Here is a 27934-nt window from a genome sequence, read left to right on the forward strand (position 1 = left end):
AAATAAACTTCACTTAAGTAATAAGTAACATAAATTTTGTTTCCTTCTGTCCTGGAATTACACAATCACATCAAATAGGCAGCTGCCATTTTGTGGACACTGTTATTAAGACAAGCTTTGTATTACCCCAAAATCTTGTGTATGTGCCAGAATGGGGGACCAGATGCCCAGGCCCATGCACTGGCTACACAATTAGATGGTTAGGAAGGAGGGGGAAAGTGAGAGCTGAATTGAAAGTTAAAGTACTTGTCTGCCCCTCCTCTATGACTAAAGCATAGAGGCGGGTCAGGCAATATATGATTGACAGCTGGGATTTTTAAATGCCTTTTATAATGGGTTTGGATGTGTTAATATAAAAATGAATATGGGTTTCATGTTTAATTTGAAAAGGGCTTTTATTATACAGCTTTTTATGTCTGGGTGACAGATCCACTTTAAAATGGCAATTTTCTATTTAGGATTACCCAATAGCACGTACTACTAAAAAAGTATATTTTTAGCAAGGTTTTACATATGGGCTTGTTAATACAATATATATTTATAGAGACCTATATTTTTGGGGGTATAGTTTTCCTTTCCTTTAATACTATGTAGCCATCCTCTTTGGAACACTTGTGAGGCTAACGGGAAATGCAGTTGCTTGTCCTGTAGCACTTGTGTGAGGGGTTTCAGGAGACATTTCCGACTTCGGGTATATGGATATCTTCAAGCAGGCCTCTTATTCGGACATTTTTATGCTAGCTGTGGTTTTCTGCATCTTTGAGGAGCCCCTGGAGCTCCACAATTTGGTTAGCTTGTGGCAACCCTGTTTTCCCATCTTACACTTTAAAGGGTAGAAAGATAAGCAAGAAAGCACAGCCTAGGCTGGTGATCCCTCTAGACACGTCCATTCACTACATCAGGACATGAGCCTCTAAATTTGGTCTTATTATCTGTGAGTATCAAATTACAGATATTATACTAACCCTGAATATCGCTATATGTATCAAATCCCAGAAGGCTCTATTTAGTTCCAAACAGAAGACAGAAACCAGTATAAGTTAAAGACAGAAACCTGTATAAAACTACACATTTGTAAAAGTCCTCAGACACATGGAATTGCTTGCCAATATGCTCTTGCCCTCCCTAGATGCAAGAACCCTGCATTTAAATTTTGTAAAGTAACATACTCTGCTCTAGAAAAAGTCGCATTAAACAAGAGAGTAATCTATGTGCCCATTAGCATAGACCCTTGCTGCAGAGATTAGGATCTGACTTTATTAGTGTCTGTATTGGTGTCTTTATTAATTCAACACAAAGACGATGAGAAGCTTCTATAGTGAATAATCCAAACTGCCAGAATTTCATTAAAAATGTATTGCTCTAATGACTGAGAAAGGGGAAATATTACAAATAAAATTCTTGTACTTCCTTACAAAATTGCTTAGACTTGGATAGGACCACATAATACACTCTTCGAGCATTATTATCAATAAAATAACATTGATAAAGGAAAACACCAACCACTGTGACGGCACAGGACTAATTTACTAAAAGCATGCAGAATGCCAGCAATATAAATACGTCTTGTTTTTAAAGCAATGCAAAATTCTCTGATCAGATGCAAAATGTAGCACCAAAAACCAGAGGTGCAAAGATTTCCACGGTTAGTAAACTGTGCACTATGGAAGAATCGGCATGCAGGTTGAATGACTTACATTTACATGCCTCCAACTGAATGCAATTGACGTGGTGCAAAAGAGGATGCATTTAGGGGCCACCTCAAAAGGGAACCCTGTAATTACTGACAGGGCATGGCAGGGGATTTCCATGGTTAGGGAAGGAGTTACATGTGGGTAGAATGACTTACATTTACATGCCTTTCAGCTGCATGCAGTTGACATGGTGCAGCAGATGGTGTCTATAGTGGGTAAACTTAAAGGAAGTCCTGTGATCACTGGCAAGTCATGGCAGGGGATAGATGGATGGACACTATGCACCTTGCTCTTCTAACACCAAAGTAGGTGCAAATGGAAAACTGGCACAGGGTGCTCGCATAGATGATGGCAAGAATGCAATTTGAACCTAAAAACCTCCATTGAATAAAACCGAAAAAAAAATAAAAATGTGAATGCACCAAATCTGTATACTACTCATCATTTTCAATAGGTTTACAAACTCTCAACAAGAATTCGAAAAATTTGAAAAAATTGAATTGAAAAAAAAAAATCCCTTAAATGAAACCTGGAACAACTTCCCATTGTCTTCTACATAAACTTGCAAGCTTTTAGAAGACTAACATTTGTTGTACTTAATAAATATTGAACATTCAAGTTTTGTAAGCACTAATTCAAATTCATGAATTTAGCGCAAAAACAGAACTTTGGCTCTTTGCTCCAATGCTGATTTTATGAGCACAGTGGCCTGGGTCCCAAAAGGCCCATGATCCACCTCTGGGACCAATGTGAGACTGCAAGGTTCCACAGGCAGAAAATCTAAGTCCTTCCAAGCATTTGAACATTTCTGTTCAACTTGAAGTGAATGTTTAATCATCTACTCATTCCAACATTTTGCAGGGAATACCACCAATGGGAACTTCTTGTCTAGCTTTAAGCTGGCCAAACACGCTATGAGCCATTTATTTTGCAAAGCTGCCAAACCAGCAGATTACCTAGGAGTGTGGGCCAAAATGAGGTTTATAGAATACTAAATAAGGGGCCTGCCCATAGAGAATTGAACACATTCAAGCCTTAACAAATTAACAAAGAGACAGCAGTTTGTGCTGTCTCTTTTTTTTTTGTCTTAACAGACAGAATTATAGTTTATTTACATGTACGACACTCTGTGAATTATAAAAACTAAGGCCAGATTTCTAAAATATCTAACTGCCGTTATTCAGAAAGATTACAAAAAATTCTATATTTTCCCAAATGTTCCCCAACATTTGACTGTCAGAAAAAGCCAATCAAAGATGTGTAAATTGGTCTGAATATATTTGACTTGTCTGAAAATTTAAACTCATTCGTTTGAATGGGGTATTACAGCTCAGCACTGACCTGTTACAAATTCCTCATGGGAATGGACCTAGGTTAGCTGGTAATGTGGGCTTCTGTGACAGTTGAGCAAAATAATTATTTCAAAAGCAAAATGATAAAATCTTTTGTTTTCTTCTTTATTAATGATACATCTTATATAAATATATTACAACTAAATGCTTGTCTAATCCAACAAAATGTTATGTTGGTGAGTAACAGATTCTAAAAACAAGATTGAAATACAATAATAGTATAGTAAGGACTCATTAGATTTTACATAAACCTTCTATGTAACATACACATACAAAAACAACCAATGAACAAAACACTAATACATTATATCCTATACAATCAAAAACATATTTTATAATATGTTTCATGGTAAAGTTCAGAAGCTTAACATTTAAGGTGATGCTTATGTTACTCAGTGTAAAATGATGTTAATATTAACATAATGTTAACATTTATTCGCTGCTAATGTTACTCAGTGTAAGAACATTTAGCTTTCAGTCTTTTCTCAGTTAAGTCTATAATTAAGCTGTGTTCAGAAGTTCACAAGCAATGCACAGGGCATTCTAGGATATGACTTGAAACTTTTTGTATTTCAAAAGATTTGTTTAGTCGGAATGGTAAAAATATCAAAATACATTAAGTAAAATATATTGCAGGGCAAGTGCATGGGCAGAACAACAAAGGCAAGATTAAACAAGATATCATCAATAGCATGCCAAAACTGTTAAACCTACCTGTATCTGTCAGATTTTGACATGGGTTAAAATGTGAGATAAAAAAGAAAAAAAGGAGTCTGGGTGACTAGACCAGGTTCAAATCAATCTGGACTGACTGATGCACAATTCGGCTAATTGCAGGCTGTCCCCTGATCTTATCAATCCCCCTCTAAACTTAATTTTTCTATCCCCAATGTCACCCGCTCTGCTCCCTGTCCAGAAAATAGCAAAAATAGCAACCCAACTGTCAGAAGTTTTTGAATGTGGAGAAAATGATGATGGTAGAATGACACTCAGCAAGCAGGAACAAGTAAGAGCAGAGATACAGTACATAGCTGAGAGGCAGTTCTGGCTGCATTAAAAAATGATTAGTCCTTATAGAACTCAATCCTATTCCACCTGAGATGTAGTTTTAATGCTATGTAAATAATTTAATGAGAACTATTGCAGCTGAACATTTTTTAAGTAGAACCCAGAGCATAATTTCTTTCATATTATTCTGATGACTATATTATTCTTTTATATTATTCTGATGACTATATTATGATTCCATAATATGGTTGCTGTCCTCTATCTGCCACTACCATCAACATTATCCATATTCAAACCACAGTATGCTAAAATTGACAGACCTTTTAGATGGATTACTCTGACCCATGGCTAAATGGGGATAAGCAAACCTTTTCACCTAGTACAGTTTCACAGTGAAATTCAAGGTGAAACTTCTGTATTATGTTTCTGTAATTTGTTCGATATGAAAAAGCTGAAAGGCGTCCTGTGACTGCCACTTTAACCTGCCTCCTAGAACAACAGTGACCTAGCTGAGTACATGATCCCTGCACAACCTCTTCTTCAAACTCCACTGTCATCCTCTTGAAAGTTACAAGATTTTTTTAGGGCAACTTGTTCACATTTCTCAAAGTAATTAGGCCCCTGTACTTTTTCTCCAAAAAGACATTTGTGGCAAGATACACAGAGCAAATGCCAATTTCCATTATGGAGACACACACTGTGCTCTCAATTACCTTTTTGATGGAAAAAGCAGGGGAATCATTTTAAGTGGGAACGGGGAAAGCAACACAATCAGTAAAAAGGTGAGTTCCATTTTCACTTACTAGAACAGACCAAAAGTAATCCCAAAAATCAAGTACAGAATGACAAACCACTGAAACTCAATTACCAGCTTTCTATAACGATTAATAGGGATAGGGACAGGCTGACCGACTAAAATATTTCTTTGTTCAGTGTTTAAATAACATTAACATATTAAAGGACATATTTGTATATCTTTAACAAGATTTAAAGGAGAACTAAACCTTAATAATAAATATGGTTAGGAATGGCTCTTTTATAACCAAACCGATTGCCCCAGCGTAAAGGATTACCATTTCTATAGTAGTAATGATCCAGGCTAGTGATAGCAGCTTCCCATCTTGGATTTTGTTAGAAGTATAATGTGCATCGGTTCCTAAGCTTAGTATCTGAAAGCAGCACAGAACATGTGCAATGAATCAGCAGAAAAGACTATGGAGAGCTACTGGGGCCATTGCTAAAGTGCAGTTGGTTGGTATGGGAGCCCAAAACTTAACACACTTAACATTCCTGCCCAACTTCTTTGGTTAAGTTTTAGTTCTTAATAAGAAAAACACGAGCAAGTAGGAAACCCTGTGTTAGTAAAGGAAGTCATGAGAGATTTCAGGCAAAAATACATAGTTTGTTAAGGTTTTTTTCAGCCAAAAGGCTTGAGCAATCATAAATCTGTCCCCAAAAAGTTATCTACAGGTTATGTTGATCATTTTAATGATCAACATGACATGTTCCTAAACCTGTTTTGCCAACTTGACTGATGCTTCTCAATCTGACTAACACCAACAAACTACTACAGCAAAAATATGGCAGGGATCAGATAGGTAATGTAAAAGAATTGAGCATTTGCATATAAAGCATATGCAAAGACAATGTTATGATAGTTGTAAACATATTTAAGATGAAAAGCAAATTGTAACCCTGGCAACATTGTTAATTTGAAAACAGGGTTGATTTTACAATCACAAAAAAGATATGGTGCTTTGGGTAATATGGGAACATTAAATGAAGCCGAAGAAAATCATATTTCCCCATAAGTGCAGAGTAGAAATCTGTGTTTCTTTACTATAATATTTAGTGATAACTAATATGCACTAACCATAAAATGTATACCCACATCATATTTGTTATTAATAAGGTTATAATACCATCATTATTCATAATTAAAACAAGTTGATTCCCAGGGTCCTAGAAATGCACCTCTTTGGAAAAATCTGCAAGCTACAAACACCTATTGATGCTTGTTAGAAATTCTTGATATTGGTACTTACAGTTTTGCAAAACTCTCAAAGGGTTTTGAACTTATATGTAGGGTTCTCTTATCTTGCTTCTGCTGACAAATTCCCAAATGGACAAACCTGTAAAAAAATGATATATAAAATATAACTTCAACACTAATACTGTACAACTCACTGTACAATCAGCTCTAAAGGTTTTAATGAAATCTGCTTGCTGCTAACCTATACAACCCAAACTTTTAGCATTTTGCTTCTTATTTAGGCAAGATTTTTTTTTAAATTTGGAATATTAAAATTAAGGCTAACTTTAGCTACGAAAAACTACATGCAGCTTTTTTGCATGCCTAAAATACCCCTCTGAATAATCCTCATAAAGGGTGTATCTACAGTCATAAAACATGAATAATCATCATCACACTATTGCAAACAAATAGATGGAAATGAGATTCATCAATGAGCTTTTCTCTCTAATGAGTAAAATGAAAAAGGATGATTATGTTCCCATGGTACTCACTATAAAAAGTGTCATTGCCACTCTCAGACAAAGTACAGATTATCCATATGGGGCAACACTGGTGTTCAGACACACTGCTGCATGCCTATAACTCTGCTTATAGCATTGTCTTAGATTTCTCTACTGATCCTGTAGAGAAGGTCCTGAATAAAGTGAGTGATACTGGAGTGATACTGGAGTTTGTAGTTTTTGGTTCACTCAGCAAAGTTTAGGGAAAACACAAGCAGGGTTTCCAATAACATTACTGACACAAACTCTTAGTACATGTAGTAACTTACTCTCTGGTTTTATCTGATGGCTTTTGTGTGACATTACTATAGTTTCTCAGGGATTTCTCTATGCTTATGAGCATTTAGTTATATTATATGCTTAACCATTTTGCTGCCAAAACATTTTTAAAACATCTACATCCCAATCATTATATTTACTTATACATCATTATACTTCATTTATATCAGTCCCTACCTCAGTCGAGTTTACAATCTAATGTTTCTATCACCTCCTACACTTCAAAACATATAGGCAGGTTTATTGGCTTTTAATAAACATTGCTATAGTGTGTGCAACACTATAGCAATGTTTATTAAAAGCCAATAAACCTGCCTATATGTTTTGAAGTGTAGGAGGAAACCAAGGGAACCCACAAAGACATAAGTAGAACATGCAAACTTCTAATTGATAGTGCTCTGGCTGGAATCAAATGTAGAACTACAGTGCTGCAAGGAGCAATGTTTAGCAGTGTCCAATTGTGCTGCAATATTGCATAGAACACACTGCATCTGTGCTAAAAAAGTACCAAAGTAATGTGTTAAAAACCAGGGGTAATAACAGAAAATAAACATTCATACAACCTGGAAGAATATGGATACAATACAGCATACTATGAAGAGCAAATCACTACTGTAGGAAGCATAACTTACTATAGAAACTTATAACATAAATCTCAATGTTTAATGCTTGAGGTGTTAATATTTTGCATAAATGTTCACCCAGTTATTTATGTATTTTCATAAATATTGCAAAACACCTACATATTGCAAACCACAGAGGACTGTATATTCTGGTTGGCATTAGTTTAATTTAATTTAAAATTATTTTATTACATCCCTGCTTTCTTTTAATCTACACAATGGCCTTGTTCAGAAAAAACACTTTAGTATTATCCATTGTGCCATGAATCCAACCTTCATATCCATAAAGTACATCAACAAGAACTGTTGAGGCACCCACAATTTTCTCACAGTCAGCTGCACATAAAACCACCTTCATTAAAGGTACTTTAAAAAAAAACACTCTTTGTAGTCATGCTCTACAAATGCTTCCTGTGTTTTATTTTAAATAGAGTCTTGCTACACCTATTGATACAGGGGAACCCTGAAGCTACCGTCACCTCCTGACTAGCAGGTAAGCTCCAGGTTCCCTGTACACCCAGTGTATGAATCACCCCTAATTGCAGTATGTACACCACCCCCCTACGAGCACAATTATGCTAGAGTTCTGGAAAACCTATTGCATTGTGGGAAAAAACATGGCAATTATGCTTGAAATTGCATTTAGGATGTACATGTGCCATCAACTGGTAGGTGGACTCACTGCATTGAAGGTGCTGTAGAGAAAAAAGGGTAGAATTTTTTTCTGCATTTTTTCATCTACTTTGTGCTCTGATTAGTTAGTTAATACATTTCTGAGACCAATGTACTTGCCTAGCTTTATTGCATTTTAATAACTAAAAGAACAAAGTATTCCAGTGTTCTGTGGCCTACTGTGAAATATTGTTTCTAATTGCTTTCCAAACATTTTCAGTATGCAACAATTACAGTGATAATATGATACTCCTTAACTAAATTCTATAGTTTTGTTTTTTTTTGTTTTTTGCTTTGTGAACCTGAATACAGGTTGTTTATAACATTACAGCATAATAAAAGATTGTATCAATAATTATTAATAATAGTAATAATTATTAATATGATCAATGATCAATACTTCAGGCAATTGAATCCACATAATGATGTTACATAGGAATTTTGTTAGTGGATACTCGCAATAATGCTTTAGATATCTCTGAGCCTGAAGCTTGAGTCCCTATACTGGCAGTTGACACCATGAGGTACTAACTATTCTGGCTTTCTTGTTGGAACATTTGGCTGCTCTACTGATTTTGTCTCTCTCTCTGCTAGAAGGAGCTGTAACAGATCTTTCCTGACTACTCCTACTCCTAGGCCTAACTCTACCTTTGGCTCTTCTGGCACCAGTCGCCCCCTCCAGCAAGTGAGGTACAAAGAGACTGAGTATATGGTGACTTCCTCTTTTAAAGACTATGGAAACCTGACACTACCTGGCCAACTACATAACCAGGGAAAAACCTCCCTTTCCCAGCTGCAAAACAGGACCATCTCTTAACTGGATAAACCCTTATGGGGCCTGCCTAAATTAAAGGTTTAAAAAAAAAAACAAAAAACCCTAAACACACCAGTTTTATTTTGGAATCAATATCTCACAAAGTTTTCTGCCAAAATTAATTCCCTTGTCAGTTTGTTCCTTCTATGAGTGAATTATTACAAAACAATTATATATTTCAATACCAACCATTAACTTTGCAAAATTAAATTTTCAAATAGCAGCATCTCATAGAAAAAACAGGTGTTACTTTTATGCAGACCCCAACACAAAATGCCTGCCTTCAATTAATGATGCAGTTTATAGAGAGAACAGTTTATCATCTGTTATGCAATGTGCTGACCTTAACCGGCATGATGTTACATAACAAGACATGCACAGTCTGTCCCTTAATATCATGAAGGCAAATACACCACCTGAGTAAAAACCTTATTTTAGGATTGGATGAGATCATTTATAAAATCACTCTTTCTGTAATATCTTGTGTAATGTGATCAGTCACTGCCTTATTGAGGTTAGTGAATTAGAAGAAAAACAGGTATATTTAAAAAAAAAAAAAAAAAAAAAAAAAGATTAGTTGTTACATTTACTTTAATCCAATGTGCTATACTTTTGGGCAAGTTCCACTGTTCATACCTAAGGGTGGGTATACTTACAGCTCTGATAAACAGCAATTAATCTCAATATTTGTTATGTAGCAAATAAGCCCACTGCTGACTGAATCTTGTATTGAAATCCATTTTTCAAAAACAGATTTTTTAATATTTAATTTTAAATGGGGCTAGTCATATTCTTCATTTCCCAGGGTGCCATAACCATGTGTCTGTGCTCTCATAAACTTCAGTCACACTTTACTGCTGAGCTGCAAGTTGGAGTGATATTATCCCCCCTCCCAGCTGCCGATCAGCATAACAAAGGGGAAGGGAGCAAGATAACAGCTCCCGGTAGAAGTCAGTAACGAAATATATTAGCAGTGTAAAAATGCATGGCTTTGTGCAAACAAATTTTCCTTTGCGCAAATTTAATAACTCAGAAACTGTTCAGAAATTTCTTCTGACAGTGAATTTCATAGTTTGCACCAGTGTCCATTGTTTGTAATAAAAATCCTTACCACCTTCAAGTAAGCCTGCACAATGCACATCAAAATCAATGAGTGCAATAAGAGTTTAATGAAGAATACTACACTGCAAAATGTGAATTTTTAATTGAAAAATATGGATTTTGTAAATTTAAAGAATAGGCAGAACCTATTTTTAACACACTAACTTATTACACTTCTGTTGAAGAAAAGTGTATATAGAACTTTAATTTAAAAATCTTACCTTGTGTATATCTGCAGATCATTCTCAGAAGGAACATCTGAAAGATTTATTCCATATGAATCTTTTGTTGATTGCATATAGTTCTGTTGGGGGAGATAAAGATTTACATATCACACATGCTAAACATGTCAAATCTGCTCATATGGGCTCATACAAGCAAGGGATATTATTTTTACAGAGCAAGATTAACACAACAGAGAGATAGATGACAGCCTACTGCGCTTCCAAGTAAATCTTTTATTAACATTCACTGCTGACATGTGGATAAAATTAATCAGTCAGTCACAGGTCAAACAGAATAGCATGAAATTAAATCAGCTATTTCTATTTTGCTGGCTTCAGTTCCTTAACCAAACTTGCCCACGAAAACTTCTATGCAGGTGAATGGTGGTCTGAGACAAGTAACCTGCTGTTGATAACGTGTCCTGGTAATATTATTTTGTGCGTTATTATACTCCAGGGCCTAGCTCATTAGTAGCACTTCTGGTGGGTTGTGGGATAAGAAGGTACCAATGGAACATCTGGAGTGTTTGTGCTGAAAAGGTTGCACATATGTAGCAGTAACATATCCTCTGCCATTGCTATGCAAGGGTTCACCATCCTAAACTGTCCATAATTAGGTTGCACCTGACCTGCCATATTGGTTCTTAAGCCCCACCGGCCCCCTACAGTGATGCCAGATGTTGCTTTGTTTTGTAGCCTAATGCAGACATTTTGTAAACCCACTACCTGTGTTTGAAGCAGTTTGTTAGCCTGAACCTTTGCAAGTGACGGGTTTTGATTGACCTGCACTTACTAATTCACTATAAAAAATGACCTGGAGTCATTTTTGCCATGAAGCTAGATGAGTACATCCACTTAGGTGGAAACAAGAATCACGCTTTAGTCACTTTTTTAAAAAAAATTTACATTTACAACATAATTATGAATAACATTTGAACAAAATCTGAAATTAGCTTCTAGGATTGATTACAAGCTATTCAGATTTTATTAATACTGGACCTTTAATCTGTCCAGTAAAGAAGCCAGCTCTCTATATGTTCAGATGAAAGAAAAGTTCCTAAGTAATGTGTTCCAATTAATTACTTGCTTCAGAAAGACATAACCTATGTTTTTATACTGTAATTAACATTTACAGAATCAATTTGTTCCGTTGACAGTTTTAAATTTCTGACTATTCAAAATAATAAGTTAATCTAGATGGTTTGGATTCAGTTTGTATTTAGTATTGTATTTTTAACACTGCACTATAACCATACATTCAGAATAGTTAAATTAACTGAAATAAGAATTAGGGTAACTGAAATAAGAATTAAAACTCTTTGTATCTGAAAACAATGTGTATTAATATTCAATTTAGTGTTATTTTATGCTAGTCTGACACTATAAAAATGACTTTTAACCTCAAGAAACATCCTGTATGTATCTATGCAAATAACCCAGTGATGTTAAAAAAAGAGCAGGCCACATGAGTGCATAAGGGAAGCCTGGTAAGAGGTGTTATTCCCTATATGATTTCCTCTTGCACCCATAATTCTTGATTTATAGAGGAACATGTTAAATAATAAATTTGCAAGTGTGTTATATTTTTGCTCGCCCAGTATTTTGCTCGGCATTAAGGCCATGGATATTTGGGTAAATGTGCTACTGCTTTGGCAAGAAGTTAAGGGACACCAATCAAATCATAGAGGTGTTGTGTTGTGTAGTATAGCTTGGCCTTAGGAGTATTTATCATTCAAGATGCCTATTAAATCATTTAATCAAGGCTACTTAAAGGACAAAGAAAGGTTAATATAAATTAAAAGTAAGTCTAAAGGCATTCTTTTTAAGTACTTACTGCATGTCTAAATTCCCAGATCCCTGCTTGCTTCTCTGAGATATGGTGCTGGCAGCCTACAGCAGTGTGAAGACTACAGTGACATCACTGAAATGTCTCTCCCCTTCCTGTAGGCTGCCAGCGGCAGCCTTCCTATTCTCTGAGCATGTGTGTAACTTGATCCTGTCTCCTGTTCTGAGCTACACATGCCCACCAGCCAATCAGAAGCGGATCTGGCAGAGGGGAGGGGGGGAGGGAATGAAACACATGTGCAGTATGAAGCAAGGAGGGAAAGGAAGGGAGAATACCTTTTTAGAGATGGCTGCCTGTTCTAGAAAATGTGAAGTAAGTGTGACTGAGTAAATATTTGATTAGGTGAGCCAAAAGTGTGGCGTTTTTACTAAACAATAGGAGGACTATTGGGCAGTATGCTTTTTAAATTTTTACTTGCATTCTTCTTTAAGGCTATTTTACTACTATCTACTAGGACACAATTTTAGCTTCTGTAGCAATAATCTACAGTTCTGGAAAACATCAACTGGCTCAGTATGTTTGTAACATATTGGAAATATTGACCATGGAGTCCATACAGGGCAAACCTGGTGATATAAAAAATGCAAAGACGACATTATTGTTAACTAAAAGGGGATCAGAATGATCTAGAAGTTAGGTTATTTAGTTCTATTTTATGGAAAGTGTACCAATGAGCCAATAGGGAACATGTACATCCAAAAGTGCAGTGAGAAAAATGCAATTTCAAGTGCAATCACAATGTTTTATTCACAGTTCCATTTTTCCCACAAGAAGGCTATGTGCTTGGCACAATTGCAATGTGCCTACTGTAACAGCATCCAATTCAGCAAAATTACAAAATTACTCAATATGCATTTTGTCACAAATTGTTACTTTATGAATGTGTCAAAATTGTGAGAAGAAAAAACCTTGTGATTTTCTACCTGCTTGAATGCTAAGGATATACTTTACATTGACTACTATGCCATCACAACAGGTATCAGGTGGTGTAACTGTGATTTATAAAATGTCAATTTTTAAAATAAATGCAAAATTCTCAGCCTGTAGATGCAATGCCTGGCAGTAGCGTTAAAAGTTTGCTTTACCTCTGATGTTTTTGTATTGTCACCAGTATCTGAGTTTTTTACTGGTGTGGAGCGCTGAGAAACTGAACCTTCATCTTCCTTATCTGTTCCAGAGTCATCCTCAGAGCTGCTAGATACTGCTTCCTCACCATGGGGGGGTGGTGCACTTGCTGCAGTTTTTCTTTGTAATACAGTTTCCTCTTTGTTGGACTTATTGCTACAAATATAAGCATTATGTTGTGATTAGGAATTCTAAAAAAAAATTATAGTTACTATTAATATAACAAATGCACAGGTTCTTGTAATGTGATAATTTTAAGTAAAATGCCCAAATATTGTTATTGTGCGTTGTTTTTTAGAGCAATAAATACTGTCTTTAAACAATGAATAAACAGTTATAAAACGTAAAAAACTAAATGAGGAAAAATCCAAAATGATTTTGTATTCCTTTCTTAAAAAATGAGGTGTCAAACACTTAATGACCTCTTAAAAAATGAACACAAGCAGGAGAAATGCAACACAATAACCCAAAATTTCACTGTGGTAGATCAGACCAGAAAAACCAAAAACTTCCTAGATACTGAAAAATTCATTGTCTAGATATTGGAAGTTATTATAATACAATTACAAAATGAGCAAAGTTCCAATATTCTGATTTTGTATTCCCCTAAAAAAAATGAGGTGTCCTCACATACCCTCATACGCACAATGGATGACCCTTTTAAAATGGATTGCTATAATGTATCCTTTTTCTCCGATCTGCAAATGATCATAATGAAGACAGCGAAGAAATCGCTTTAGCTTCAGGGTGAACTTGTTCTCTATTACTTACGGTAACTTTCTGCAAACTAACTCTATAAAAGTATTTCTCCGTTTACATCTTTATTGATTTTTTAAACTCCTTTTTAAGGATAATTCCAGATCCAATGAATAGCTTATACGGCTATATATTATAATATATATATATATATATATATATAATTAAAATTATATTTATCACCCTGTGATGTGAGTGACATATGTAAGGATGTCTTTTCCCCACAGAAGCACCAAAGATAATCTTTACATTATGCAGAGTTCATCTGATATCAGGTGTAAAAACCACATTGATATCCACCTAATAATGGATAATAGCCAGTCTGAAAAAAGGTCTGGTCTACCAAAGGTTAGGGAACCTAAGCTTTATAATTACATTGTCATTTTTATAATGTTATACAAAATGCAAATGGTAAAAACTTGATGTGATAAATTTATAAATTAAAGTACATATTAATTAAAATCATCGTTGCCTTGATATTTTAGTGCATGTGCTAGTATAAAAAGTACGATGTGCGCTATAGAAACATTATATTCAGGGCACTTTTTTTCTAAATAAATCTCATATTCAAATTATAATATAAGTAGTGATTTACCACTTGTAATCCACTTCTAACTGACTGATTATAACTGATTACACTTTTCCTTTAAACAGTAAAATATGGTCTCCTGGTAGGTAATAAAGTCCCAGTCCAGACATCCATGTTTGCAGTTCTTTATTTGCCTTGTCTTATTAGAAGTTAATATTAAATGTATATTTTTGTTTGCTTTTAAAATGTAGTACAGACTTTTTCAGTCAATATAACTTTAATAATTCAAAGCGAACTGTACAGAAAAACGACATTACAAGCCAAAGCAATTTCATATATTATGGTCGGGTTTGTCTTAATCAATTCCCCAGAACACTGGAAACAGCTAACTTGTTTTTATACAAATTGTTCGAAGCCTTCCCAGTATTACTCTACAGATATTCAGAATTAAGGAGGCAGTACAATTTCTAGGGCCTCAAATTCCAAGTACTCTGATCAATTTTCTAAGGAATAATTAAGTTCTGTATGATTACATGAAGAAATGTGTCTATGACCATGGCCTATACACGTGACCCCTCAAAAAACAAAATAAATAGCCAAATTTGTAGCTTGATTCAGCTTAATACATATCTCATATAAATATATTATTAAGAATTCTGTTGCTATCTCGAAATGTTTTAAAGGTTAACTGTAAATAATGAAAAAGCTGACTTATACTACTGCTATGAAATTGCTAAAACGATACCCTATTTTTTGCTGTTGCATCACTTTGTTGAAGCTGTATTACGATCACTGTCCCTCATGTTAAATAAGATCTCCAATGTACCATGATATATGTTACAAATGGCAATAAAACTGACTTCACTTGAGTTTTCCCTAAGGAGGTGTCCATTTATACAATTGCTTAGCTCTTAACCCAGGATAGTTTTCTGCAGGGTGGGTCACTACCATCTTTCCCACCCCCCTATACATCCCTTACAACTAGTAACACATGGTGCATATGCAGTACAGAACTGTATTGAAAAGTGTTGTACTGCCAAGTATGAAAGCCTATCTAAGGTGTTAGAAGGCAAATGATTAGGGTTACTTTGTCCTTTAATTGAAATTTAATTATGACAGCATTGTTTCTTTTGTGCACATATCTGCACAATAAAATGATGTTAGCAAGATCACATGAATTCATTTTTCAAATTTTCAGGCACTATTTTTTCTATACATAGCCTCAAAGCTTATACTTTACAGTCTTGTATCTCCCACATATGATCAAGAGACATATCAAATATGTGTGTCAGTGGTCATCTGAACAGTTTGACACTTAAGGTACACAGGATTACCAAAGTATGTGGACCTCAGAGACCCTAAAATCAAATTTTAATTTGCAATGAAAAATTGCTTTAACTCATACCAATCAACATTTTTTGTTTATAATTACCCCGTATTAGAGCCCTATAAGTAGCACATTTTTTATTTGCACAATTATTATTTTTTTTAATTATTATTATGCATAATCTAATATGCCCGAATATGGCACTCTAAAAATACACCAATGGCTAAAAGGTAGACTGCAGAAATAACATTTTTTTTAAACACAATAAAATTACCCTCAAATGTTATTGTCTGTTTTTTTTTTCTCTTTAGCCTGCTTTGGATTTGTTTTTGTCAGAATCCAAGAGATTGTAAGTTCATACTAGTATAACAATTACTGTATCTTTTCCTCCTCAATCAAAACTTTCAGTATGAGAGTGAAACAATAGGCAAGAATGAATGTATTATTTTACATTCAAGTGACTTTATTACATCTATGTTTAATGAAACAGCTAGAATCACAGTTTTGTGACCTCGTGTATACTTCCTCCCACACTCCTTCCTTCTTGTTCAACATCTATGTTTTTCTCTTGTTATAGATATATTTTATGCATTATCTGTAGACTTTTGAAATACTGATTACAATCTGGGTGTGTTATGTGGTCAAAAGAAACATACATTTAAAGGAACAGTAACACCAAAAAATAAAAGAGCTTTAAAGTAATAAAAATATAATGCACTGTTGCCCTGCACTGGTAAAACTGGTGTGTTTGCTACAGTAACACTACTATAATTTATATAATAAGCTGCTGTGTAGCCACGGGGGCAGCCATTCAAGCTGGAAAAAAGGAGAAAAGGCACAGGTTACATAGCAGATAACAGATAAGTTCTGTAGAATACAATAGTGTTTTATCCGTTATCTGTTATGTGCCTGTGCCTTTTCTCCTTTGAATGGCTGCCCCCATGGCTACACAGCAGCTTATTTATATAAATTATAGTAGACTTTCTGAAGTAAACACACAACTTTTACCAGCTCAGGGCAGCAGCACATTATATTTTAGTTACTTTTATACACTTTCATTTTTTGCTGTTACTGTTTCTTTAAGCATTACCAGACCAGAGGGCTCATTTATTATTGCCCTGGATACAAGTACAGAAAAGTTTGTTGTTAACCACAAGGCAAGTCTTATACTGAATGCCTGCCAGGTGACAAGCCCATGGGGTCATATATTTTTTGGATCTCAGTTGCAGGGCCACAAATTTCCCCACAGTCAGAACCAGGTGGTAGCTCCAGGGTTGCCACAGCACATTTGTGCAATAAGAATTGGGTGCACACATCACTCTCACGTCAGAAAATATGCCAATATGATTCATGTCAAAGTGCAAAAACACTCATTTGTCATCACTAAGCTTCCAACAAGGAGAAAGATGAAGTTTGTCAGAGACTTCCAAGATAGAGGAAGCAACCACTAATTCATACATACATTCATGATAATGCAAAATGATAAAAGAGAACATTTTCTTCCATTTTTTTTTGCCAGCATTAATAGTCAAACATTTCAGTCGAAAATTTTCTCCAGTGTAAAAACCGTTATGACCTGTCAATTTTAAAAATAGTTATAACTTATGTAAGACTGCCATAAGACTTACATAAGATTTTCACAGTGATCATCAAACTGATTAAGGTTAGATGATAAATCCAGTTGGCAGGGTCACTTGCCCATGGCGACATAGTAAAATAGCTCAGCATCTATTCAAAGTGATTTAAAGTGGATATTGCCATATAATGTTCCAAATTGTACCGATAAGTGCTAGTTCATTAACATAGTTAAAACATAACAACAAAATAGATGTTTATAAAGCAAGATTTTGAGAATATCTAATTGTGAGTGCTATATAAAACATGCTTGTAACACTCAATAATGTACAAATTAAAGTGATTAATAACTTACCCCTAACCAAAGATGCTAACTATTCTTGCAGGAACTAATCTGTGTATGAAGGCAATCAATGCTGCACTATCATGGAGAGGAAAAATCAATGTGGTAACCATATGTGCTATAGCTAGGTACCTAATATAATTCAATTCTGAAAGGCAGAAATCAATAATTGTTGCCAATAACGCCAATAGACAAAAACAAAACATTTTATGAAAAGAAAAAGTTGAAAGGGTCAAGAAATGTAACAGAATTTTGAAAAATCTGTTTCTTCATTTTTATTAAGGACAACTGGTGCTTCAAACTTACTATTGCACTTTTAAAAGATTTATTTCTGCATTTCAACCTTGTATAAATAATGTCAAGAGGTATAAGAGTTTAATGACAACAATACCACTTAAAAGCAATTTTCAAGTCTCTTGCATTCAGTTTGAGTCTCTGTTTCAAAGCACAGATCACACAGCAAGGAACTATGAAAGCATCACAGAAGAACAAAGATGAGAGTTCATTTCAGCCATTGGTGTGGGATCAGTAAACCTAGGATGTGATCAACAAGAAGAATAAATCCAACTCTTGAGGAAATATAATTACAAACTGTGGTCTACGTTTTTTTTTTAATCTCAAAAGCAATGTAGCCAAGAAACAACTGTCTGAATTACTATAAAACCTAACCTTAGTTTGTGTAGCCTTAGGGCAATGAGAGACAAGGAGATTAGTTGCCCACCACAAATCTGCTCTACCATGGGCAACTTATCTCCCACAAATGCTATCCCACCAGAATTAGAATAAATCGCAACATACACATTGTGGCAACATATGCATTGCTACGTCACCTGCTTCCTCACTAGGCAACTTCGACAAAACGAAGTGATATGCGTAATGTGAAAGCATTTGACATTAGCTGTCTGTGGAGAAGATTTATTACAGGTAACTAATCTCCTTGTGGGGCCCTTGATACTAATAGCTCTGGTCTAAAAACATGTTTGCTTTAATTTAAAAAAAACTATATTATTGGTGTTTGTTTTTGAGAAAGTTAATTTTTTTTCTATTGAGCACATTACTTTAGACCACAAACTTCCAGGCTCAAAGGAAAACTAAATCTTAACAAAGAAGTAGGCTAGAACTGCTGCTACAAATAATGTTTTAGGCTTCTGTATTAGACCAAGATGGCCACAGCCCGTTAGCAGTGAAGATCTGTGTCTCCAAAGATGGCCCTAGTAGCTGCTTGTCATATTTTCTGCCAATCTGCAGCACATGCTCTGTGCTGCCATCAGTTGCCTAAATGCAATGCCTCTTTAAGATATTAAGTAAAAAAACATTATCATTTGCTTACTTACTTTCCCCATCCCTTGCCTGTGTTAGTAAATGGTAAGCTCCATAGCAGGAACAACTTTTCATAGCTTTTACAAAGAGACACCAAGGTTTTATGCCAGCATGCATATGCCCCTATATATATATTTTTGGAGCAAAATCTATATATAGTGGTACTTTATGAAAATAAACTAGTCAAGGAACAGTTTGAAAAAAGGGTATGGTTGTTAGCAGTACTTTACTGAGCCAGCTGTATTAATGGTACCATAATTTTACCATTACTGTAAGAACACACTGACCTAGTAAAAAAGCATCAAAGATAGCTGCCCTTCTTCAAGCTCGGTATTTCAAGAAATAAAATCTTTGAAAGTTTGTAGGTACACATGAGGACAAAAAGGACTATCTGTCTGTATCTGTATCTGTTTTTAAACAGTCCTGATATGCCACTTGTTTACATTGTTTGACTTGCAAATTGAGAGTTATATTTAAAACTGTGCTAATGACCATTCCAACAAGAGTAATTTGCTTCATTAAAGCAATGCTATTCTATTTTACTAAATGGCAATATAGTTTTGAGCAATTTATATTAAAACTATTTTAAATCATGTTCATGTTTAAATGTTCAGACTATTATGTACAAGACATAAGCATACATTTTTTTCTGATGGAAACAAAAATATTTCTGGTATCAGTTAAAAATACAGAGTTTCAGAGGAATTTACTATTATCACTCACATTGATATTAACTGTCCTCTACGATATATGTTTTTTTTAATTATTAAGCTTTTTGTTCTGAAGATCTCCAGTCTGGAATTTTAGGTAGTCCAGATTACCCTAACAACCAGGCAGTGGTTTAGATGAAAACCTGGAACATGAATAGGAGAGTGTCTGAATAGAAAGTAAGTAATAAAATCTAACAATAACAATAAATCTAGGAATAGATTTTTGGCTAACAGGGTCAGTGACCACCATCTGAAAGTTGGTAAAAGTTGGAAGAGGAAAGCAGATATTTCAAACACTAAAATGAAGACCAATTTAAAAGTTGCTAAGAAAACTTAAAGGTAAATTACCCCTTTAAAAACATGTCCATGCCCACTCAAACTCACATACAGATTCAATTTTAAGTGAAATTATTGTAAAGAAAGTATACAAACTGTATAGAAACTAGTCTCTCTGATACAAAAACTGCAAGAGTATTAAAGTCTACTCATATATTCCCTATTTATGATGCTGTAATAATAATCATTCATCATATTTTAACTTTCACTGTCATCAGGTTCTAATGAGAGAACAAAATCAAGGATTTGCAAACTGAATCCTTTCAACTGTTGATGAACTCCAACTTCTCAGAATGTTTAGACAAACAATCAGTACTTTAGTCTGATTTCATTTTACTCAGAATAAGGACATTTCGCAGTTATGGTATGCATACTGAACACTATGCATAACAACTGTGACCGATACCCATACTGTACCCAATACAGGTATAGGATCCCTTATCCGGAATGCACGGGACCTGGTCTATTCCGGATAAGGGGTTTTTCCGTAATTCGGAGCACTTTTACCAGTTTGTTTAAAAAAACAAACAAACAAAAAAACAGTATTTTGACAACAACAGCTTTTATTTGTATAATGTATAGCCCCTTCTGTAACACTCCTATTGCAAATGGCTAGGGGTTTGGGCATAGTGCTTGCAGAGTAGTTTCAGAATATCCTAAATTTTTCAGTGCCACCAAAAACACATTGAGAAACAAAACATTTTGACATAAGAATAATTCACAGTCATGGATGGTACTGCTGCCATTTCTGCACCAATATAATTGGGTATGTTTAACAACAGGGAAAAATATATTTGTCAGGCTGAGGAGTTGGGATCAATGTGAGGCAACAATTAAACATTGTAAGTGGGGGTGTTTCAGTTTTCAGTGCATAACCAGGGTCATTTGCACCTACATGCCTCCATCCCTGCAAGCCCTTAGCTTGATTGAAAAGGTACCGGTACTCAGCTATGTTGTGTAAGGCTGGCTCACACACTTAAATTATCAGGGGGGAGAAGCAGAGACCAGTCAGTCAACAAACAGTAAATTAAAAGCATCTTACAGGCGAGCGAGCAGGAGGCTGTAACCCTTGACCTGCAGCTCCGAGGCACAGCTAGGAAGACAGCTTCTTGTGGCAGAGGGGAACCGGAAGTCAGCGCATACCACAAGAAACTGGGGGAGTTTAACATCGGTAAAAGTTCTCTGCTTGTTCGGATGTTAAAAGGTTACTGAACATGCGATGGCTTAACTCATTAAAGGATTAAATGTCCGGATTTTGGAGCGGATTGCCGGATCTTTTTTTTTGAGAGACCAGATGCCGGATTTTGGAGCGGGCCCCCCAGAGTGCCGGTTTTTGGAGCGTGCCGGATATTGGGATGCCGGATAAGGGGTCCAATACCTGTACTAACACAGGATGCCGGTAACACAAGCACACTCACCTTGCTCCCAAATAAACCCAGCTATGATATCTTACATTTCATACATATATTTCCATTAGTAAATAGCAAATGTTACATGTTCTTGACAAAAATATTTTAAGAAAATATTGCACTGATATGAGCTATCATTTTTCCAAGGTTATTATTTTTATCTTGTATTCTCTCTGAGCTTTGAGAGACTACCTATATTACAAGTAAGAAAAGCAGACAGGAATTATCTAGGGAAGAGAGGTGTGAGTTAAGCTGGCCATATATGAGCCAATAACATCTAAAAAAATCTAAAAAAAAATTGGTCAGAATTAATATTTCGACTAAATTATTCACATAATTAATGGGATAAACTGTATTATTGTGTAGTTACTGTAACAAACAGAAAATGTTATCTTCACACCATATCTCAGTTACTATTAAATAAGTGCCTTTGTTGGAAGTCATGTACATAATTCCTAAACTAACAGCCAAACAAAATGTCTTATGTTAATTAAGAACAAACACACACACACGAAGCAGTGGACTTCTGTTACTCTTACCCTGAAACAGACTTCCCTGTTTCATCTGGCTTACGAACAGTAAATGGACTTGGATCAATGGCAACGCTCTTAGGCATAAAGTCTCTGAAAGAAACAAACATAACACTGATGTAGGACAACACAACAAGTCACAAATTACATTCTCTTGCAAAATACAAGATTAATTTATACCTTGCAGAGTTTGTCATGGCCAGGCAAAATGTGTCATCAAAATTACTCAATTCATAAGGACGGAAAAACTCATTATAGATATTTGTCTCGTCGTTGCTCCTATTACATTTTTTAATAGTCATCTTCTTTAGGTTTTCAGAACTATGAACTGAAGAGGAAGAATCAGAGAGTTAAATCAGAGAGCATAATCAGGCAGTGATATTTATATATGTCTGTAGGGCTGTCACATGAAATTCCTATGTTATAGGGCAGGAATTCTTCACCTATGTGTCAGGACCTAGAAATGCATACCCATGCTGTTTAGGGTAGTTTCAACTATACAAAAGAGATATTAAAATGAGGTGTAAATACTTGGTTATGCACCAAGTTTTCATGGATTCACCAAATATGGGTCCCCTGAGAAACACAGGTCAAAGAAAATACCAAATTTTAGGATTTCAAATTTGACCCTCAACTATGGAATCTTCTCCAAAAGCAAATACAGAATCTTTTCAAACCTAGATATAAAAGGCTGACTGAACGGACCACATGAAAATCGAATAGTAAAACAAAAGATTAAATGATTAACAGATTTAAATATTATGTTAACCTGAATGTTACTTCTTGACTTGAAAACTACAATAAATAAGAAATATTCTGGTGTGCCATTGCCCTCGAAGGAAATGTAATCATTTATAAAAAAAAAAAAAAAAAATTAAAAAAGGTATGGCAAGGATCTATAATCTTTAAAAGAGAAAATGTGAAAAATGTCTAAATTTTCTATGAAAGATTGGCACCAAGCAATAACCAGGACACAGACCTATACAAACACATATACATAACACAATAACACACCAGGAGAATTTTTACAAAATGTTATACAATTTGTACCTAACCCCCTTCAAATTGTCACAGATTTATCTAGAAACTGTTAATACTTGTTGGAGATATAACAAAGAAATGGGAGATATGTTACACATATGGTGGTCCTGTTCTATCATCCAACCCTTCTGGACTTCAGCATTTTCTCTATCGAATTATATTTCACAAGATTTTGTTTTCTGTCCAGAACTGGTGTTATTAAACATTTAAAACAAAATTCCTAACAAAGCTCTGGAAATAGTAATTTTTCAATTATCAAATACAGTCAGACTTTTAATTGCCAGGCATTGGAAAAAACAGGAGGTTCCAAATATTTCCCAGCTTATGAGAAAAGTTTTAAAAGTAATATAGAGTATGAAATGGCAATTCCAAGAAATATTTCAGAAAGAAGATTTGTACAGGAAGCTCAAAAAATATGGAAGAACATTTCTGGTCTTGATAATTTATAGTTATGTTTGATGTGTCTGGGTTTTTTTTTGGGAGCTACCAGTTTATAGTGTTTTTCTTTTCTCTCTGGAGATATTGATAAAGTAAGCAATGCAATTATTATGGTTTACATGTATTGTAAAAACTAATAAAAAGTTGAAAAAAATAGAAAAAAAATGAACCTAAAAAAAAATAAAGAGTTTTAAAATAATTAAAAATGTACTGTAATGTACTGTAGTCCAGCACTAGTAAAACTGGTGTGTGTGCTTTAAAAACACTACTATAGTTTTTATAAGTAAGCTGTTGTGTGGTACAACAGTGGGTCATATTTTAATTACTTTAGAAAACGTGTTTTTTTTATGTCACTGTTCTTTAAGCTGTTTATAAACTACTACCAATGAATTATGTAACAAAGTCACCTGCTGGTCAGTTTTTTCAAATGTACAGAAAAGGAGAACGTTCAGAAGATAAACAGAAAAATGTTCGGAAGTTGCCTAGTTCAGGAAAAACAAGAGAAAGGCCATTTGAAGTATCTGGGCAAAACCACCAATGGTATTTATAATGCCACATTTCCTTAAACACAGTAGCACTGGACAAGGCTGCTACTCTACAGCTAAAAAAAATTAAGCAACAGCCACAGCCAAAAGAAATGCCTGTGTTTCTAATAGAAATTATTTACTCACCTTCGTCAAGAGGTAAAGGCAGGTTCTCTAAGACCTTTGGAGTCCACCAAAATGTATAACTAAGAAATAAAAAAAAATATTTTGATATTAAGTGCCTTGCAAAACCAATTAAACCCTTAATAAGTTTTTTCATTTTTCTACATACCAAATGTTTCATTAAAGACCTTCAGTTGTAAAGATGCATTGGCTAGAAATGATTGCACTGTGACCTTCAGATGCAAGATAACTTGCAATTCAGAACTTTGAGTAGAAAAAAAAAATTACACTCTAGTCAAGTGTTTAAAACTAATAGGAATTAAGAGATACTAAACATAGGTGGAAAAACATTAAAGGACATGGTGAGGCAATTGAACAAAAAAGCTGGATGGGGTACAACATTTCGTATTTGTTTAGAAAAATGCATCTTGGCGATGAAGATTTGAATAAATGTAATTTAAAATTCAGATAATTCTATTTAACAGGTGCCATTTCTTAGAACCGTCATGCTGTCTTGGAAACTGCACATTTCAATAGTTTCTACCTTAAACCCTCCTTTCACCAAACATGAGAGTTATATCATTGCCATCAAAGCAGGATATAATCACGAACAGCAACCAAAAGAAGCAAACATCAAAATATATTCAGAATCTTTTAATTCATCTACATTTTCTGAGAACACATTTCTCCAGCCTGGGAAAGCAAGTGTTTTCATATAAATATTCTGAATAACATGAACGCTACGAAAAATGCGCAACTTTTCGCGTAAGTTTTAACGCTACGAAAAATGCGCAACTTTTTACGCAACTTTCGTAATGGATACGAAAAACTCGCGTTTTTACGCAAAAATCGTATTGAAACGAAAAAATTCGTACAGAATCCGAAAAAATCGCAAAACATACGAAAAAGTCACAAAATGTTCGTTTTCAAGTCGGAACTTTTCCAATTCGGGTCGGATTCGTGGGTTAGTAAATCAGCCCCTATGACTCTTAAAGAGATACTAAGGGGCACATTTATCAAAGTACGATTGAGTCCGAATACAAAAAAACAAAAATCGTATTTTTTTAATTTATAGAACTGTGCGTATTTTGTGTTTTTTTTGTTAACTTGCGCAACTTTTTCGTACTTTGCGTCAAAACTTACGCAACAAAATCGTATTTGTCGAACGAGTGGGAAAGTTTCGGATTCATTCTTCGGTATCGTGACTTTCCTTGGGCCAGGTTGGAGCTGAGTCCTTTGCGTCCTATGGGAGGCTTCCAAAATCATGCACTGAAGGTTCAAAGTCAAAAAATTTTTCCCGCCGTTTACGATCGTTCGAATACGAAAATTTTGTGACTTTCGGATCGCCAATACGATATTATCGAGACTATTACGATTTTTTTCATAAGCATTTTCGTGACATTTCCGATCATCAGAAATTATTGTATCCAAATTTTACCCATTTTGGGATTCAAACTTGTACTTTCATGAATCTGCCCCAAGGATTTTTTTTTTTTCCCTAAAACTCGCAAAATATGAATTATGGGTCAAAAATATCAAACAATTTGAATGTAAAACTTCGGCATTCTAAAAGCTTGGGCGTTTATGTAAAAGTCAAGTAGGAGTTGCTCTTGGCAAAGTCAATTTAAGATTTTCGAGTTTTATGAGTTTGTTAACTTGCTAATTCTAACTATTTTGAGTTCTCCAGTTTTCCATATTAATAAATAAGCAAGCATTCAAATGTTTTTAAAAATGTGAGTTTATTCGAATTAGGAAAAAACTCTCAAATTCACAAACTCAAAAATTGATTTATAAGCCCATAAAAGTTTCATTGAAGAAGAAAGAAAGAGAAGCTTACTGTGCATTGCACATTGAAACCTTTTTAGAAAACGAAGGAGCACTATGCAGAAACCACTGAACACTAGAATGAATCATTAACTGTAAGTATATGTACATCTAACTGCCAATAATTGGAGCTATAATTTTTTTTTACCTTTAGTTGTCCTTTAAATTCTCTTACAAGATAGAAAGGTTTCTACTAAAAGCCTCACAAAATGGCATTGCTCAAAAGCTGCAGTTATCATTGAAACTAACCTTTACAGCCTTCTAAATAAACTGTAATAGCTTAGAGCAGATTATATTAGATTTGTGAAGGTCTGATGGCAAAAGAATAGTGATAGTAGAAACCCTAATGTTTTGACAGACTGGCCACTGCTTATGCATGTATGTCCACATCAAACATGTATACAATATTATACTATATATATATACATATATATATATAAATATATATATAAACAATCCAACTTGCGGTGCACTCAGTTTAAGTACAAAAGTATGGGTGCGTATTAAACTCCATTCACAGCGAGTCCTTCCGTGTATACACAAATCTTCCAACCGAGTCGCACTCCAAATTCGTTAAAAAGAATCTTTTATTTGCACATATTTAAAAAGTTCCATATGGAATCATCCAACAGGGTAAATATGAATAGTAGTCAGACATACCACTTAAGCGCAACGTTTCGGGAAACTTTGTACCCCCTTTCTCAAGCGCAACAGCGTGGCCATCTTACATATTTCAAAGCACATCAACTTGCCGTTCCATACTTAAGGAGAAGACGGAAGTGACGTAACGAGTCACCATGGAGACCAAACACATCAAAGCGTTCAGCCTACATGGAAGTCGATACACCAGTCCATCAGAAATGCTTATACATTAGCAAAATTAGTATAGAGTTTTTCTTAGTGACATATATATCATAAGGGAAAGGCAGTGTATATATATATATATATATATATATATATATATATAGCAACCTCCATATTAGAAAAAGCTTGGAAAATAGCAAAACATCGTGCATAATTAACTAGGCAAAAAAGTCAAGTCAAAATTACAAAAACAGATGTAAATCAAAATCCCTATTTAACCCCTTAGGGGCAAGTGTATTCAGTCGATGTATCCATTCAACCTCGGTTCTTTTTAGAATAGAAACAGGATCACCACCTCGTCTAGGAGGAGGGATATATTGTATAACACGAAATCTTAGATCTTCTGATGTATGTCCCATCTCAAGACAATGTCGAGAGACGGGCAAAGTAGTGTTACCTGTATTAACAGTTGATCTAGAGCTTCATTCTACATAAAAATTTCTTTAAATTTCAGGACAAGTTTTATCTACAGATACGGGGGACGGCCATGGGCTCCAAGGTCGCCCCAGCCTATGCCAACTCATTTATGAGTTGGTTTGAGGAGGAGCATGTGTATTCGAATGTACTCTTTACCAGGCACTGTTGGGCATGGTGGAGGTACATCGATGACGTGTTCCTATTGTGGCGGGGTGACCTGGAGTCCTTGTCCGTCTTCCGTGATGAGATAAACATGGTCCATCAGGATATAAAAGTCACTATGACAGCGGATACCCACAAAATTGTATTTTTGGATGTTGAAATTACTAAAATTATTGACCGTTCCCACACACGTATATAAACGAAACCTACTGACCGTAATCAACTACTTAGATATGATAGTTTTCATCCCTCATCAGTTAAAAAATCTGTTCCTATTAGCCAATTTACTCGGGTGTGGAGAATAGCCAATGATGAGGATACTGTGAACGATGATCTAAACAAAATGGAAAAGAAATTAGGTGACCGGGGTTACCCTAAAAAAGTATTACAAGAAGGTTTGTTTTAAGTGTCAAACTATAGTGGCCCAAGCAAA

At 34.9% G+C, this 27934-nt stretch overlaps 1 protein-coding gene across 2 annotated transcripts in view; it reads right to left on the reverse strand.

The window, feature by feature from the left end:
- fig4 (FIG4 phosphoinositide 5-phosphatase) overlaps nucleotides 1-27934 on the reverse strand; it is a 120375-nt gene that overhangs the window by 13907 nt on the left and 78534 nt on the right. For both annotated transcript variants that reach the window (XM_031901894.1, XM_031901893.1), the window contains exons 18-23: nucleotides 24259-24317; nucleotides 22289-22436; nucleotides 22118-22201; nucleotides 13234-13429; nucleotides 10300-10382; nucleotides 6100-6186 (exon numbers count right to left, since the gene is read on the reverse strand). In XM_031901894.1, coding sequence (XP_031757754.1) covers nucleotides 6100-6186; nucleotides 10300-10382; nucleotides 13234-13429; nucleotides 22118-22201; nucleotides 22289-22436; nucleotides 24259-24317 — 657 coding nt within the window. The remainder of the gene's footprint in view (nucleotides 1-6099; nucleotides 6187-10299; nucleotides 10383-13233; nucleotides 13430-22117; nucleotides 22202-22288; nucleotides 22437-24258; nucleotides 24318-27934) is intronic.

Source organism: Xenopus tropicalis, chromosome 5, assembly GCF_000004195.4.
Source record: "Xenopus tropicalis strain Nigerian chromosome 5, UCB_Xtro_10.0, whole genome shotgun sequence".
NCBI lineage: Eukaryota > Metazoa > Chordata > Amphibia > Anura > Pipidae > Xenopus > Xenopus tropicalis.